The 18,611-nt window shown below is 46.8% G+C and overlaps 1 protein-coding gene across 3 annotated transcripts in view; it reads right to left on the bottom strand.

The window, feature by feature from the left end:
• Positions 1-7,847: 7,847 nt before the first annotated feature.
• Positions 7,848-18,611, bottom strand: part of LOC149372620 (uncharacterized) — an 84,169-nt gene continuing 73,405 nt past the window's right edge. For 2 of the 3 annotated variants that reach the window (XM_089567146.1, XM_089567145.1), the window contains exons 2-4: positions 14,091-14,215; positions 11,517-11,609; positions 7,848-10,506 (exon numbers count right to left, since the gene is read on the bottom strand). In XM_089567146.1, the coding sequence (XP_089423272.1) occupies positions 10,371-10,506; positions 11,517-11,609; positions 14,091-14,194 (333 nt within the window). In that variant the 5' untranslated portion in view covers positions 14,195-14,215 and the 3' untranslated portion in view covers positions 7,848-10,370. The remainder of the gene's footprint in view (positions 10,507-11,516; positions 11,610-14,090; positions 14,216-18,611) is intronic. The other variant, XM_089567144.1, reaches the window with a different exon arrangement.

Here is an 18,611-nt window from a genome sequence, read left to right as displayed (position 1 = left end):
AGATTCGCGGAATTACTCCCCTGTCGAAGGAGTATCGACTCGTTGCTTTAAAACAAATAAGGTGATTAGGAACAAATAAAACGGACTGTGCACAATAAACACAGAGTGGAAACATAGCGTCCTTTAGCGCGCATAATAGGGCTTTAGACGGAAGACATGGACAACTTCTGGTCGTACGCGGCGTCTTTGGGATGCAGTCATTTCCTCAGGGACGACTTCATAGTCCAGTTTATCTAGCCGACGAAGAATCCTGTACGGGCCGAAATAGCGGCGCAAAAGTTTTTCACTCAACCCACGGAGGTGAATGGGTGTCCAAACCCAGACTGTGTCTCCTGGCTTGTATTCCGTGTTGCGTCTTAGGTTGTAGCGTCTGGCGTCGGTCGGCTGCTAGTCTTTGATCCGTTATCGAGCAAGTCTTCTGGGTTCTATTGCGCGTTGAAGGTAGGCGGCGACGTCGACTTTGTCTTCTTCGGTACGTTGGGCAGCATGGCCTCTAGTGTTGTTGTGGCCTACTGCGGTGCGATGTTGTGGGCCGTCCCCCAGCGGTCGTGAGTTTCCTCAGCTGCGCGGCGAATGTTCCGTTCATCATCAGATAACCGGCTGCTGTGTCAGCTAGAGCGGTAACTTTCCTGCCGTCGATAGGCGCTTCAAAGTCAGATGACCTGGCTACTGCGCTGCACGCCGTCTTCAGCGTCGGGGTCACGTTTCGTCGAGCATGTGAAATTTGGGAGTCGGGCGTGTCGTCAGAGCTTCTCTGGGTGGCAGCGTCATTCCGAAGTGGGATCGTGTTGATGTCGATCTGCTGTTTGCACGAGTATGCGGTGTGGCCACTGGACGGTCTTCGTCGTTTCGCTGGTGAGCAACCTCACCTCCAAGGGTTGCTGTCTTTAGTTTCCCCTGCAGGGGCTGGTGACCTTACGCTGAAAGCTCCTGCGTAGCTGCGACGTGGCGACGCGAAGCGTGAGGCTGACTGCAAGGGTGAGCGGGAATGATGGTTAGGCACAGGCTCCTTTCGACGCAGGTAGTCGTCGATTTCTTGCTGACGTTGGGCGAAACGTGGCCGCGGTGCATCAATAGCAATACCTCGAATACCGATACTTCGGTACAGGCAGTGACAGAGATTATGGCCGGCTTCACCGCAATGGAAGCACAGCGAGCTGCTGTTGGAAGTCCTCAAGGCGTCGCATTTCCTATGGCTTGAGCGTCGTTAGTACGCTGGGAGGGCGGGGGTAGTGGGGCGGCGTTCGGGAACACCTGGTTCACTTTGAAGAGGACGACTTAAGGTGTGTCGTTGCGGCTGAGGACTGCGTATTGCAGCGCCGTAGGTCAAGGCTGGAGCTTCAGCTGGAGGCATCGATGACGGAGAACCAAGCGCGTACTGTAATACTTCATGGCCGATTTCCCCGATGGTCGCCATGTAGCTGGTAGGAAGATGGTAGCAGGCGGCGCAGCTCTTCCCGTAAAATTTCGCGGATTACATCCCGAAGGTTGCTTCCGAATGCTGTAGCATCCGAAAGAGTTGTCGAGGTCACTTGGAGCTGTCGAGGGAAATTGCTGGCTCATGCTTCCAAAGTTTTCTCAGTGGCCGTTTCCCTGGTGAATTCAGCGATGGTCTTCGGTGAATTGCGGCTCAAACCACCAAAAGTGCTTCTTTAGCACCGCGCGTCAAAAGCTCCACCTTCTTCACTCCCGTCATGGCAGGATCGGCACGTCGAAAAAGGCGCTTCATGTCTTCTACGTATGCGGTCACTTTCTCATTCGGGTGCTGGATGCGTGACTGTAGAAGCAGCTGCGCTATTTCTTTCTTGACGATGCTTGTGATTGCGGTGATCAACTCTCGCTTGAATGATTCCTACGTCACCAGAGAATCTTCGTGCTTTTCGAACCAAATTCTGGCTGGGCCTTCCAGGGTGAAAAAAAAACGTGACTCATTTTGGTCTTGTCACCCCAATTGTTGAATACGGCGACACGCTCGAATTGGTCCAGCCATTCTTCGGGATCCCCGCTCGGTGAATCTTTGAACGGGGCGGCAGTCGGGGCTGCTGCAGAATAATGCGGGCTGGTGTCGTAGGCATGGTTGAGGTCGACGCTGAAAGTCTTTTTGCTCGCGTGCGGTACGGTAGTAGTCCGTATTCAGATGAACGCCTCTGGAGCCGATGACTGCTTCGCACTTCGCCTTCGGTTAGGACTGCTTCTGTGGCATTCTCGTGATTTGCTTCTTCGGGACGGCACAAGCTGCTTTGACGGCTTTCAGGTGGATATCCCTCGCGTCACGAAAAGATGTCACGTAGTGGTGACGGCAGTCCAGGCAATGAGGAAGGCAACGAAATGTTGTTCTAAAAGAAAACTGTTTATTGGGCTGATTTCATCCTCAAAGAACTGAGACTCGGCAGCGATGTAGCAACAAGCATTCTAGACGGTCGGGAAACAGAACGCCTGCCGCTCTCAGCCGCACTCAATTTAAAGCCGGTGGCGAACTAACTTTCGAGATATGCATGCAAAGTTACAACATTTTGGGACAACCTATAATCCACTCCGCCTGGATGCGATCAATCGATATAAATCGGGTCGCATCTTGCATCACAAACAAAGCGATAAAACGGAGTTCCGGCAGCTCTGAAAAATCATCAAAAGAACACTACAATGATTCATGGCATTATATACTAAAATTTGAAGTCTTTTGCGTAAACTTGATGCCCTTCGTAATGCAATTCACAACAGAACCTGACCTTGTCATCCTTGCAGATGTTTGCGTCATCTACCATCCCACCGGTAACAGTTCTGACTCTCGCATACTTCAAGACGACCTTAAACGTGTTGAAGCCTGGTGCGACAAATGGTTAATGACATTCAACACTAATAAAACGTCAGTACTCTGTTTTCATCGACGTCAGAACTATCAACCGTCGTCTCCGAAATTGTTTCTGTTCAGTCATATAATTACCTTGGCATCACTTTTCCCAACAAACTTATCTGGTCTGCACACGTACCGAACATTAATAATGATGCCAATCGCACTCTCGGCTACTTCCGTAGAACCTTGCGCCTCGCCTCTTCCTCTTTTAAAACGTAAATTTATCGCACATTTGTTCGACATAAGCTAGAATACGCATGCTCAGTCTGGGACCTTCATACATCTAACCTTCGCAACATCATCGAATCAGTTCAAAATCGCGCAGCCGGATTTATTTTTTTAGACTGCTGTCATCACTCCAGCGTCTCTGCTCTTAAATCTAGAGCATACATTACTGATCCCGAATTGAGAGGTTGCATCTTTAGGCTTTGCCTTTGTCACAAATTTTATTTCACATTCATCACTCGATGGTTCCAGTCATCTTGCTAGCTCATCACTTATCAATCCGCGTCAGCCATCACAAAGCCGTCTACCCTCCTCTAGCACAGACTACAGCTCATCTTAGCTCGTTCTTCGCCAGACTGCTGGGAATTAGAACAATCTGCCAATCGACTCCGTGTAACCACTCCAGCCTATCTCAATTGAAGGCCGCCATTGAATCCTTCTTCTAATAATCAATCGTCCCATCCTTCATGTAACACTCTATTCCCGAGCCATTTGAGACAAAGATAACTCATATAATTTCGTGTTTTTGTTTTATTTATGCTCCCTTTTTCATTTTGCCATTTCCACCCCTTGTTCACTGAACCGCCTCTATGTTTTGCTTCTGAAATCAGATTCAAAATATGTTACATTACCATCACCTTTTACAATGTTATTCTCAATCCCGTCTTGTAACAAACGCCTACGACAGCAATACCGTGGGTTAGTAGTGTAGTGGGCTATAGGCTTTTCAAACTTAAGCACCCTAACAGCCACTTAAATGACGCCCTTACACGTCATCAACTTTGGTGCAGCACAGATAAACGCTCAGGGATAAAAGGTTCAGCCACTATCCAGGCGCATTCCTTATCCGCTAATACATGTCAGCTGATTTCCTTCCTCCCGTTCATCTCCATTCTGGGGCTGTATCCTGCTATCCAATTCATTCTCGGTTACCTGTTCATTTGCGAAGGTGTGCACCGACGCCCCCTGAATGCTTGATTCGAGTGGACGTAAGTCCTCGATCTGCTTCCACCGAGGACGAGAATGAGCCTGGCGATCAGAGGCGGTCGTTCCGCTCTCATCACGGCTTCTTGGGGCTCTTCCTAACACACAGGAGTCTAGATCATTCGGATTCGGCGAGGTCGTCGCAGCACAACTGGTGACTGGGTCCCTTTTAAGCCTCAGGTAAATTACAGGGTCTCTTCAAAGTTACTTTTTTATTTGATTAAAGACGGCTTATTTTGTTTTTCGCAATTACATTTTTTTAAGTGCGTGTGTGCGATGGGTTTCTTTTTTTTAGGTTGGTTCGTAGACGACTGACCTATACGTTTCAAATTTTTCTATCTGAAACAGCCACCACCTGCGCACTATTAGTACTGTTACGCATATGCCCAAAGAAGGACAAAAACCCTTTCAGGTGTCCGGCAGGGTGCTTCAGCGATGCGTTATGAATATGGGCAAACGTAATGCGGAGCATACGAACGAAAAAGGTGCTCTCATTTTTTTTTTTTTTTTGGCGGACGACAAGCTACTAAAAACATTCGTTCACGCAGCAGCATTAAAGTGGCAGTGCAGTCAGTTACTTCAATTATTTTAAGTCCCGATCGAACGGCTCATCATGTCGATAGGACACGCAAAAAAGAACAACAAAACATTACTTTTGTTGTACAGTTATCCTTGCCCCCGCGCCAGATACAGGTGCTTTGTAATTACGGACCCATGAGATCAATAACTCATGCTTTCTTTACACGTCATGCATCTGAACGCCTTTCAATTATTCCTTAATGAAATCGGCCGTACAACGGCGTGTGATAAGTTTGGATTGGCTCGTTAAAGTTTCTCAGCTGCGCCGGTTGTCTGCTGGCAGTTTCGAAGAGAGTGAGCGACCCTGTAATTAGCAAGCTGAAAGGGGCAAAGAAACGAATAGCGGATTAGCAGGTCTGAAGAAAACTTCTAACTCTCCGACGATGTCCCAATTCTCACTCAGAGTACACAATACGCGCTACAGTTTTATGCAAATTGGCTCGTATTAATACGTAAGGCATCATTATCCGTTATCTTGCATAGCCAGGCGATTTCGTGGACGTTTTTTGCAAAATGCTGTTCTGTGTCCAAGTCCGCACAAAGGCGGCCATCTTTATCCCCACACAGAATTGGTCAGACGCAATCCGGTGCGGGCTCAAACAATAACTCGAGCCTATATAGTCCAGTATAAAATCATTCAAGTTACTTTTCCAGCGTGATGAAAACAGTCAAAGAAAAACTTTTCAGAGCCACTCTGTCCGCAGCTTCTGTAGGGGCAGTTTATAGGAAGCAACCAGGCCTCGGGCTGTTTTGGACAGCCTGTAGGCGCTGTACTGCGACGTAGCACCCTGAGTTGCCAGGTTTGTAAACTGAATTTCCGGGCGCAGACAGAGCTCTTTTTGTCTCTCTGCTTCGGGAGAGACAAACGTGATGTTTACTTTTTTTTACCGCCTTAGGCAATCAGATTCCAGCTCCACGTGACGTCATTCTGGCCAACATGTACGAGTGTACGACGTCATTCTGGCCAACATGTACGAGTGTACGACGTCATTCTGGCCAACATGTACGAGTGTACGACGTCATTCTGGCCAACATGTACGAGTGTACGACGTCATTCTGGCCAACATGTACGAGTGTACGACGTCATTCTGCCCAACATGTACGAGTGTACGACGTCATTCTGGCCAACATGTACGTGCGCTACACTGAACAAGAATTGGCCTATATGAGAGTAAAAAGGGAGTAACTGTTCTCAAGTACACTCCCTTTTAGGGGCAGTGTATTGTACCCAAGTTACGGAGTACTAAGTATACAGAATGTTTATTTTTTGCAACGGAGGCACATTCCCACTGCAAAACCCGGTAGCTTGACGCAGTTAATAATGGGTGGAGACTTTTAAACGCGGCACCGGAGGTCTTGAAATTAGCAAATACAGGAAATTAAAACCTCGGTTTATATCTTCGCACGTTTTAAAAAGGGAATTATTGATTTACGATGCCAACCTCTAGTTTTTCGTATGTTTAGTGCCCCTATAAATAGTGCGCTACAGGACATCTTACTTCCTTTTTTACTTCTATATAGTCAAATTTGACTTTAGAGTGTACGATAGGAATATGCTTTTGCGCTCCATTTACGAGTTTAGAGGTGGCACGATTCTAGTGCAGATTCTAAAACGCTGTCACTGACAATGAAGAACGCTAATAACTACTGCAGTTCTGTGACAGGTGTTATTTTCTGGAGATCATCGAGGAAGGTTTTTTTTTTGTTATTATTGAGCTTCCTAGGCTTGACAGACCAGTTGATCGACAATGTTGACAAGTTGTTGTCATGTTCTGAGTCATGTTGAGCGGATCACCGCCGGTTATAATTTCGGTTAGCCTCACATCTAACGTCTGCCAAAATCAGAAAAGAGTGTGTGAACAGCATTCATCAAAACAAAGGACGACCGCTCGATACAAAGTGGACAGTAGGAAGGAAATGTTAAATATGGAGCCGTCATCAGTGATTATTTTGCAAGCGTTACGCTGATGAACGAGTTTACACAATAGGTAAAGAGATGCACTGCATATGTAAGCTGTCAACCACCGTGGTCCGAATTAGATTATGTTTGTACCCAAAAGTGGCGCGGTAACTTCTGAACCTGTAATGCTTGAATAAATAGGCACGCACCTAGTTTGAGAATAGAGCATAGAGGAAATAATGCAGATCAGTGATTTCAAGAATTTACGTGGAGGGCCTCAAAAAAAAAAAAAAAACGTGAGAACTTAGGGCTTGAAAATCCGAAATGTTTCTGAATTCATATTTGCCCGATTCAGCGTAGCTTTCTGGAATGACTGGTATTGTACGATGCGGTATTTTTTTTTATTTGCATAATACTGCCGACTTCATGTGGTCCAAGCAGGAAAAGGCAGATAACAAGGCATATTTAAAAATGCCATAAATTTAGCATATATAAAGTTAGTGTGAAGTTAGTTCGTGCCGCCGCGGTGGCGCAGTGGTTATGGTGCTCGGCGGCTGACCCGAAAGACGCAAGTTCGATCCCGGCCGCGGCGGTTGAATTTCTTTGGAGCATAAATTCTAGAGGCCCGTGTACTGTGCGATGTCAGTGCACGTTGAAGAACCCCAGGTGGTCGAAATTTCCGGAGCCCTTCACTACGGCGTCTCTTATAGCCTGAGTCGCATTGGGACGTTAAACCCCATAAATCAGCCAACCAAGTTAGTTCGTATATGTGGTATATAACCTTTATAAACTGCCTGTAAGTTATGAGGGACGCCGTAGTGGAGGGCTGTGGAAAAATTTCGACCATATGGATTTTTTTTTCTTTTTAATGACCAATGACGTCTCGTAGAACGCGGGCATTTTCACGTTTCGCCTCCATCGAAATCCAGCTGCCGCAACTGGGATTCAATCCCGGGACCTTCAGCTCAGCAGCTGAACATTACAGCCACTGAGCTGCCACGATACGCGTTATACTGTGTTAACAAAGCTGCGTTAAGAACTATCCTAACTTCCTATCTTAAATGACAACCCTTAAAGCCGTTACTACTTAAGGCGCGCATTGCATTCTCGCAGGTAGCGGTGTGTCACCTTTAGGGGAGTTTTGAAAATGAAACTAAATCCTCCATGTTTACGTTTCTGGCATCCAGTCAAGGTTCCAAGGTGAGGCAGCCATGCGGGCGCCATCGTGGGGCAGCATTCGCAAGGCCGTATTGGTCGGCCCATTGCCGCCACGACGAATGAGAGAGAGCCGTTCGTGCTCGTCGCTTAAACAGAAATAAAATGCAGGTCTTTATTGAAACAGCAGAGACGACTGCACTACATATGCAACACCCCCTGCACGATACACATTCCGGGATGCGCAGTGGCTCTACGTACACAAACGACTGTACAGAGCAAGTCTATAGAAAGAAAGCATGCAGCAATTACGCCTACGTAAAGAGAACTCCGAGGAGACGGTGCCTGTCGCAGCCGGCGCACAGCGCTCGTCGAACGACGGCGCAGAGACCATTCGAAACAGACGCCACTCAAGAAGCGACGCGACACCAACACACACATAGGGAAACGGGCGCGTTCGGCGTCGGGTCGTCCCATGAATATACATCGGCACGAGAGAATTTGGTCGATTTCCTGCATATGTGAATTCATTTTCTTGCATGCAACGCAAAAAACAGCTCGACGTTTCTTGAGAGTAAGAAGGGGACGGGGGTAAAACACACGCATAGTAACGTATGAGTAGATCAACAACACCCGTTTGCTTTTCTGGGATGAAAAACACAATAGCACATCCGCAAACCACTGTGGTTGATTTGATCTCCAGATAGTGGTGACACTAAGCTTGCGTTATGCTGACTTGAATGCGGCAAGCAATTACTCGGCCTTAAAACGTCGTCTGGATTGATAACTGAAGATTGAATTGTAGTCAACAAATAAATAATTGATGTACAAACAACGTATAGATAAAAATTATACCTATATTATACCCTAAGTGGGAAAATAAAAGAGATGAACACTACGGCCGACTCTTTAAATCTTGTTTAAATATGAGAACGAGAGCAAGAACGCAAGCGTAGAAAAAGACAAACACGGGTGTTGAGCCCCTGGTTCGTCTTTCTTCAAGTTCGTGTCTAAGCGCTGGTTTTATTTTGGGCAATGAAAGCGTGTATAATGTTCAACAAAGACAACACGACAAGGTGAAAGATGAGACGATTACAATAGCTGCCCGAAAATGAAAGGCGATTTGACAACTTGATAACTTTCTTTAAATTACTGAAATATGGTCGTGAATATGATGGACGCAAGAACACCAATGTGGGTCGAGAAACGTTTTTTTGAGGATGAGGTTTTAGTGGTGAAGAAAAATCATTTCAGAGCTCATTTATTGCTAACTACTACGGGATCATTGCCTAAAACAAACGAACAGCACATTACATATTTGGTATCAGCGTAAGAGAAAGCTAAAACCACTGAACTGAGATCACAACAACCGGATAAAACATAAAAGGACATGTGAAATGAGTGACACAGGTAACGATCTTGTGACAAAAGATTTACACCCGCAAATGTAAAGCCAAAATCAGCACGGACCAATATGTCCTCCAGATTTCCCAGAAAGATTCAATGTTCGAGACGCTTGAACAACTGGCGCCTCAGTTAGCATTCTTAAGCCATTTGGCACATCACAACAGTTCATATAGCAACGAGGACATAGAGTTATTCGCTCCATGCATTTGTAGTCAACGTGGTAATGTCAAAGAACAGTTCTCGCATTAACAACATGTATATATGTTAGCGCGTTCCACTTAACTGCGCATAACAACAACGGGCTCTCAACACAAGCACAATATTTGCATCTCGTCGCATTGACAGTCAGTAATTACTTGCGACCGTTTTATACGTATTTTTTTCTTCGGTGAACTGACTCAGCACGCAATCTCTAGACAAGCCGGTCGGCATCAGAGCTCGTGTTTTCGTTTAGAAGCGCCCACAGTTCAAAAAAACTCGCCGTCGCTCAAATATAGCCCGCTTGTCATTAGAATATTACTAGCCATCCCAAATGGCATGAAAAAACCCTGATGTGTTCCTTGCGCTTCCAGAAAGCCACAAATGGCAACGGCGTCTTGTACACACATCGAAGATCTCTACACTGTCTTGTCTTGTGTCAACACCGACTGCGAAGAACGAGAACAAGTTCTTTTTCCTTTTCGTTTTTTTTTTCTTACACTTTTCTACTTCGAGTTGAATTACGGCTTATTTTTACTCTACTAAACGTGCTCGGAGCGTACATCGAGCGAAAGCAAGACATGCAAGTGCACCACCAACAACCACGATCTTTTGCACTCATCTAGAAGTACCGACCCACAGTTCACGTTCTGCCTTCCTCTGCACTCGAACGTTTTCCCTTTCGCCCAATGTAAGCTTGAAAACAGCGTGACAATGGTGTTTTATCACAATTCGACAGTGGAAAAGAGAGCTGCTTCGGTGGGTCCTGACCGAAGCTACGCTCACTGGAGCCAGTTGGACACATTCGGATATAAACGGTGTTTCTCCACAAAGGCGGGATACTCGTATAGAAGAGACGGCTACAACAGTGACGAGCCTCTCTGCTTTGCGGCTGCAGCGAGGAGCAAACAAAAATCTCTGTAAGCTATAACTCTAGGAACGAAACGTACACTTCCTAAACGCACAGCTTGCAAACTCGCGCTACTTCAACTGTTCTCGGGAGGCGAGAAGAGACAAAAGAGGAGAAGACGGTCGGCGGTGGTCTTGGGGGAGAACGGCGCGAGCGCCTCAGCGCCCGGGCCCGAAGGGATCGTTGGCCAGCTTGAGTCCTAACCGAGCCTTGGCGGCCTTGGCGCCAGACGCTCCCCGCGTCATGCCAAAGTCCAGCATGCCCCGGGACCTCTTCGGCATCGCCTCGAAGTTGCTGCGACCAGAGAAAGAGAAGGGAAGAGAATTTCACTTACAAAAGAAAGCCATAGAGGGCGGCCTTAGTCCAGAGAGAATGAAAAAAATAATTCCACCAAAGCTCTGGATAGCACAAAAACAACATGACAAATAATCGTCTGCGCTCTAAGTCATGAAATCGTACAGTAAGCGCCTACAGGAAAACATACTGCCCTTGTTAATTTTCTCCTCATAGTAACAGAAAAAACGTATTACTAAAAGTGATTTTGTTGACTTTTTCTCGGCATACTCACATTTAGCCCTCCTTTCTAGGTACCGTTAACTAGCACTCTCAGCTTCCCCGGTACGAAGCTGACACGCTCTTGGCTAGTCAGTTTCGTTTTTCTAGTGGAGGACTAGCTTGGTAGGGACCACTAGAAAACTGCTTGAGAGAGCTAACTTCTTGAAAGTTCAAGCTAATGTGCGAGTTTGTTTTCAATGATGGTTACGAAACAGCTCAATGGCGCAAGGCCAAATAAGAGAGCAGACTAAATTGAAGAATGGGACGTAAAACAGCGCTGTGTTCCGCCCCTTTCTTGTGTTGTGCCCTTTGTTCTCTTCCCTCCGCTCTCTTCTTTGGTGTTTTGTTATTGCGCTGTTTAGTAGTCATCAAGCTAACTTCCGCTGAGTGACGCCGCCCATTACCCATCATAAAGGGGCAATGCCGGGTGTTGGTTAACTGCTATTCTCACAGCATACGAATCTTGATTAACTCCAGCGTAAGGGTCCACTAAAAATCATGGTGGGATTTTCGACGACAAAAGCGTGTCATTTGAGAAATAAACGTATCCAAGAGGTTCCGAAGAGCTGCCTGTGAGACATGCTGAAATGTGCAAAGCGTTTTGATAGGGCTGGCACGGGAAGTGCTTTGGGTTTCTGTTGGCTTTGTAGACTATGTGCGCTTTCAATACGCCACCCTACTTTCGAGATCTTCCTTATAACTGCGCAGGAGTCATCTCCCCTTTTCCACGATTACGGGGCAGTTCTTACCTGGACCGGCTCCTTAGCAAGCTGAGAAGGTAATCTTCGTCGGGGGTCAGTGATGAGTCGTAAACCGAGTTCTGGCGGTCCCGATCTCGGTCCCTGCATAGGACATGCGAAGGTAGGTGCGCGCGGAACATTAGACACTCGTTATGAATGGCGACGAACAGGTCGCGGACGCTTAAAGCTCATTTGTCTATGGCACAGAGTGCCCTCTCGTGTTTCTAGATTTAATATAAGATGGGCGAGACTGCACTAAGACATAACGCGCTACGTAGGGTGCACGTTACCGTGTAAGCTTGAAACGCCATTCGGAAATAATTATTCCTCTCCCAACCGGGCTACCGAGCTAACATTTACATTACGCAATGGTCTTCAGCTAACACTGTGCCCTCTGTTTTCTCTCTGGTCATTCATTTTTAATCTAAGATTATATATGGCCGCTTCTTTGTTATAGCTTGAACAATGATCATATGTGCAACCTTCACTGTATTATGCATAATCATTATCATTTATGTAAGCATAAGTGTGAAATCAGAGGAAATATAGCTTTGTTCACTTAAAGCAATAGCGGATATAATAGCACTTCCTAAAGCACTGGATAAAGTAAATTTTCTACTGGCTTAGCCAAAAAATAAAATTGAAACGCAAGAATGAGTTCGTAATTTGAGAACCCCATGTTTGGAGTGACATGCTGTGTATCCTTTCAAGTGCGCGCAACAGCAATTTAGGTAACATCAGTTTGCTTTCGGCAAGAAGATTTTTGCTTGAAAGTCAGTACACCGCAGATACTAATGGCGTAGCTTGGAGAATGCGTTCGTCGTGAAAGCAAACAAGGGATAATAGTCTTGTGGACATGAGAAATTGCATGCAGTTCAACACTCTGCCCGAAAGATGAGATTTATGCAAGTAAGTATAGCGCGAGTATTGTGCAGAACTTGACCCATCATGCGAAGTATGCACAGGACCCTTCGTTTCCGGTTTTATTTTTTCGAAATACAGTGGTTAAAAAGCGGGCGATATATTTTGAGCACGAATTAGGGTTAAATCGGGTTAGTCAGCAAAAAGCTTCATAGTTTGGGTCTTCTCGGGCCATTTTTTTTTTTCAGAAAAAGGCAATTTACTATAATCGCCCAATTTTTTTTTTTTTTTTGCGGGACATGCTGTGTTTTCTTTTTGTTTCATTATTTTATAAGCAATACGTTAATGGCAAGTTGCATGAAAGGCTACTAAGTCAGGTAGTTCTTCTATTTATAACTTATTTCTCATTTGTAACAATTATTTCGTCGCGTACGTTATCGTCTCTAGCGCAGCACATCCGCGACCGAGCAAGACCTGTCTGCATTTGTATGCAATGTGGAAGCATTCATTCAAGATTGCAGCGAAAATCTTAAGTGCAAAAGAAGCCTGGAGCTGGACGCAGTGAAAGTCAGTAACGCCTCGCACAGTGATGCCAGTCAGATATCTGATCATTATCTGATTAGAAATCTCGCTTCTAAAATTCACCCTTCCAAGTGGGCGTCATCTTAAACAGTGCCATAAATAACCAGCTTCAAAAGACCTTTAAAATGATAAGTTACGTGAAATACCCCTTGAGAATAAGTACAAAATATCTGCTAGTTTTCGTGCGATGTCTTAAACTTCGTCCACTGAAGGACTACGTCGCATTTTCTGGTATAAGTGGGGTTTAACTTGATTTTTAAGAGATCTCTTCGGGGTGCAAGAATGGGTAAAACCGGGCTAACAAAGGAACGAAGGGACCTATCTATACTTTAAGCACTCAAAACTGTACTTTCAGAGCAGTATCAACTTGGCACCGCAGTATCGTAAAGTAACAGAGTCAATGTAGCTTTAAACTACGTTACTCGGCCAGCACGAACGCAAAACATCTGTGATCGCACACAACATTCCTGCCTCACGCCTTTCAGCTCAGATACAAGCTTAACAAGCTCACGCTACACACCATGACATACATGCCACCGAATATGCCCGAATATGCAAGCCAGCGCGCGAGCTCTTAATAAATGTGCTATAGCTACTCATGCATGGAAGTGTTACTTTTTGAATGCTTGTGTTTTTGGCTTATGAAGCGGTGTTTGCATTATTATTCTTTTGAAAGTCATGTTTCTTTACTGCCGCCGCGGTGGCTCAGTGGTTATGGTGCTCGGCTGCTGACCCGAAAGACGCGGGTTCGATCCCGGCCGCGGCGGTTGAATTTCTTTGGAGGAGAAATTCTAGAGGCCCGTGTACCGTGCGATGTCAGTGCACGTTAAAGAACCCCAGATGGTCAAAATTTCCGGAGCCCTCCACTACGGCGTCTCTCATAGTTGCTTTGGGACGTTAAACCCCATAAACCAAACCAAACCATACTTCTTTACTACTTTACGGCTGTCTCCAGATATGCTACATTTATCATAGCCCGCCATGCTCAGTGCTCTTCAATGAGAAAGGCATAACAGCAACAGCCGCCAGGGTTGCGCGAACGGAAAAGGGAGCCTGTTTTGCACGAAGGTTTTACTGCCTGAGATAATAAGCGAGTTTTCATATCAATACAAACAAAAAATTCCGGGGTGCTCTACGTACCAGGACTCGGTCTCGAAGGTGCCGGTCGGAGCAGATGCGGACGCCTCGGCGAGCAGCACCACGCCCACCACGACAAGGATGCAGGCACTCACGGGTCGCACCATGGCACGCCGCAGCAGAGGCCTCTGGGTGGAAGAGTAGGAGATGGCGTTGCTTCACTGACTCCAACTGATAGAGCTCAGAGGACGCAGCGCGCAGCTTGAGACCCCAACCCAATGCCTTTAAAAAAACACTGAGCTGCCTTCAAGGCTGCGAGGATGTGAGTCAGGTGGGAAAACCAGCACTCGCATGCTCTGGGCCACCCCTCGCCATCCTGTTTCGTGCTGCGGAAAAGCCTTTCCCACACTGCGTGGAACGCTGTACTCCGTTTGCATTGTTTCCTTTGTAAACACGACACACACATTTGTTATGTAAGGCCGAGAAACTGGTGGCATCATGTCTGCTGTTTTCCCTCACACAGGGCCTTCGCGTCGTTTATTCGCAGTGATTACAACTGGTTAAGAAATGTAACACGGTGCTGCTCTGCTTTGAAATGATAGTAATAAGAAAAAATACCACTCGCAGCGGGCAGGAGGAATATTTCAGGAAACGTTCAAGAACTACTGCGCCTGAAAATACAATGTCGCTCATTTTGTCCTGAGGCCGCAAGAATGAGGTTCTTCAAAAGGAGCTATTACGTCGTTAACCATCATCTTGAAAGTTTAGTATGCGTGATTTCAGGCCATTTGATTGTTCGTAATATGCTCGTTGACTTTCGTTTCTGCGATAAGCGTTTGCTTAGCCTTTAAGACAATTGCTCACTACATGTGGAGAGTTCATAAATGTCGCAGAATGAAGTAATGCAACGAAGTCCATTAGTTCAGTGGACTTTGAGTGAGTGAATTAATGCACCAGCTGCATCTGCACGTTACGCACAGTAAAGGAGAAACTGGTTCAGCGATCTCAAAGTATCATGCAACGTACAAATAATGCAGGTCAAAAAGGTTCGGTGCTGTCATAGCAGACAGGATCCTGACACCCGTCGATACTTCCACCTGATACTCTGTCGAAACTGCATGTTATGGACTGTTTAGATAGCCACTCAGTTACCGTTTCATAACTGACCTTTCCCTTAATCTTCCCCACTCGCTACTGCCCCCAACGCCAGCGGTCACAATTCAATGCTCGCATAAAACTGGTGCAACGTCTGTACGGCTCCTGAATTTTCCGAAGCTTCCCCGTCGAGTTTCACGAAGAAAGCCGGCGGCCCCCGTCTTCAAAGCCCAAAGCCTCCAAACTCGCGCGCTGATCGGCGGGTGAGGCGACGACGGGCCAATTAGAACGCCGAGCCCGCACGAGAGGAGAGGCCGTCCAGTCTTCGCGTCGGCCCTGGCAGGAGCCTAGCGGAAACGGAAAACGCCTTAAGTCGGCTTTCATAACCCTACACGACGTCTTCTGCCCAGCGAAGCGCACGCGCGGCACAGCGGGCAGGCAGGCCTTTTCCTAAGCCTTCCCACCCTCTTTCCGCTTCCGGCGGTAATCCGCTTCGTTCCGGCCAAGCAACTGAAGCTTCGACGCGCGTCATGGCGCGCGCCAGGCACGATGGTTCCCCGCCCCCCTTTCTCTCGCGTATAGTCAGCTAACCGAGGGGGAGGGGGGGGAGACACACACGACAGCGGAGGCGGCGGTGAAGGCGTACCGCGCACCTGTCGTGGCCTGCGCGAATATCGACTGGCCACCAGCGCTGCCGACATCCAGTCCCGAGGAAAACCGGCGCCGATACCCGAGGCCAGTTTCGCCTTAATTTTCCGCTTGGCTTCACCGGAACACACCTATTAAACCGCGCACCTTCGTCACTTTCCCCGTTTCCACTGCCTCCAGGCTGCTCGCCCTTTCCCTCTACTTTTCTTACGGCATGAAAAGAAAAATCCAACGCCGCTGAAGTGAATTGGTCTCGCTTTTTGCCCCAACCATTACCAAAACCGTATAACTTGACGTTTCTCCGCTTCGTTGTCGCTCGATCCTCGGTTTAACGGTACCTAAGAGGAACCCCGAACCATTGGAAGAGGAAAAACGGCAAAAAGAAAAGGAGAAAAATGGAAAGAAAAGGAAGAGGGAGTCGACAGCAGAAAGAATGGAGGGTGATTGTGAACTTTTCTATTGACTCGAAGAACGTCCCGAACCGGCTAGCAAGTGCCATTAGCTTTCAGTCGCCGGACCTTACGCAACAGTGACCGCGATTGGTGGTGACGTAATGAAAACATTTTGCTGCCCCGCGCACAGAGCAGACGCTGCTCGCTCTCTGACGTTCCGCTCAGATGCTCTGAGAAGCTGAGTTTGTTCAGATGGCTGCGCTGCCCGCCACCACCGCAATAGTTTCTTCGCAATCGTTCGAAAACATATGAGCCACGAGCCAGCGGTAATACGTAAATTCATTTCGGCTGTCAATGTTTCCGAGATCGTAGATATAGCGCTTAAGCTGCCTTTAATATACCGGTGTAATGGAAAGTGACGGCTAAGAAATTAGTTTCTAATCTCGTGCCTTCTTGGAAACCTCCGCGAGAAAGCGGAGTAAGGATCCAGTTTAGGGAGGCGTTTATTTTTATTTTCAAATTTAAAATAGGCTTTCCTTGGATCTGGAGAGAGGGTTTGCGCCCGTGTGTGCGTGCGCGTGTGGTTACTTTGTATCTTTTTTTACGTCGCTGTGTTTTCTTCAGTCAAGGGGCACATACTTACTTGAGCACTTCGCACGTCAGAAAAAAAAAGTTATCTCCAATCGTAGCAAGTTTCATGGCTCGGAAATCTCACAAGTTTGTCTTGACGGCTGGGTCAGTAAAGCGCGAAGAAGTAACAAAACAATTTTAGCTGCGTTTCTTTTCTTACAGTAAAGTGCTTAGTACTGTTTTTTATAGTATATCACAAAGGACAAACCCATTGAAGGCGAACGCTTAACTTAAAATTTTTTTATAACTCTGCCATCGCTTCTCGACTATACAGCAAGCGGCAGCAGTGTGTCGTCAAATAGTATATGCAAGCCCGTAATGATGCTTCCAGTCTTTTGTGGCGCAAGACCTTCCGACAGAAACTCAGCGTATACACTGGCAGTTATTCGCAATCCCAGTTTCTCCGGCCTGAAATATTTTGACTCGGTGATTGTAGCAGCTGGATGCAGTGGTACGACGCACGCAACAATGAGGATGGTAGTGGTGGGGAACGAATTCATAGGCAGATGCGAACCTCCTGTATAGCAACGCATACGCCTCCTCCCTAGCGTAAATAAAAGAGATCAGAGTCGGAAAGAAAAAACAATAAGTGCTACGCAAATGACGTAAAACTTCTAACCCTTCGTGCCGGCGTCCAAAAAGACTCGTCGCTTTCTACGACAGCTTCCAGAGAGCCTGCACGCTGCCAAGTTCGAAATCGTAGCTTAAATCGTAGTCTAGCGTTACATTCATCTGCGACAGCGTGAAATACGTCGTGTAGGTGACACTAATTTCGCAGAGATGCTCTCTGATATCACGTACAGATTTCCGTGCGTCTTGGTCTCCTTTCTATTATTTTACCTCACTCAACCTAAGTTCCCAATACCATACTTTAAAGAGCTCAGAGGATTCTAAATGTGCTAAAAGCTTTCTCTTATTTAACGGAGGCATAGTGTAATCATGCTTTCAAGTTCAAGCACACGTGCCATATCAGAATATTCTGTGGGCTAAGGGGTGAGGAGAAAAACGGTCGTCGAACACCGTCGTTTTTTGCGTTTTTTTTTTTTTGTTTTAACGCTTTAAGCGTCGGTCATTATTCACCGACGGGGCTTGCGGACACGCGCAAGCTCATCTTGTCAGCCTATTGAAGCCATCGTTTATCAAGCGCCCCTGAATAAAATCGCGCATTGCGCTTCACTTGACATCTAAACGGCGACAGGCTTTTCGCTCTACCAGGATTTTCAGGCAAGCCCGCCACTAATTTCGAAAATGGGGTTTTTCAGGCGTTTTTCTGCGGCATAGCAATACTCTGTTGGCGGACGTCAGAAAACAGGCAATTCATATTATCTAGTAAGGTGACTATATAAATTCTAATAGTTAACTTGTTAGTTATTGCGCGCGATTGCAATTGGAGATTTGTAGCCGGCCGTTTACAGTAGCCGCATCAATTTTTAGAATCACGAAAACGCGATTACTCGTGCCGCTGTGACTCAACAAATTTCAGCCATTTCTCACGCTGTTCGAAAACCACCCGCGCACATAGAGCGTACAGCATTGTCCATCAAAGCGCGTCCCTCTTTAGAGCTGGTGCGCTGGAGCAGCGAAGTGGCAAGGAGCAGAAAGCACCGCAGCACGGACGAGGCAGCGATTGTCACGTGATATGTGCGCCACTGAGCTATGCGATCTGATGGGCGTCACCGTGCGCTCTCCGCAGGCGCGCGGTTTTCGAATTGCGCGAAGAATTGCCCAAATTTGCTGAGCCACAGCGGCGAGGGAAATAGCGTTTTGATGTTATAAAAACTGATATGGCTATTACAAACGGCCGGTTACGATCCTCTAA

The sequence above is a fragment of the Amblyomma mixtum genome, chromosome 1 (genome assembly GCF_055824585.1).
Source record: "Amblyomma mixtum isolate Tamu chromosome 1, ASM5582458v1, whole genome shotgun sequence".
Lineage (NCBI taxonomy): Eukaryota > Metazoa > Arthropoda > Arachnida > Ixodida > Ixodidae > Amblyomma > Amblyomma mixtum.
The sequence above is the reverse complement of the archived record's forward strand: the minus strand, read 5'-3'. Positions and strand labels throughout refer to the sequence as shown.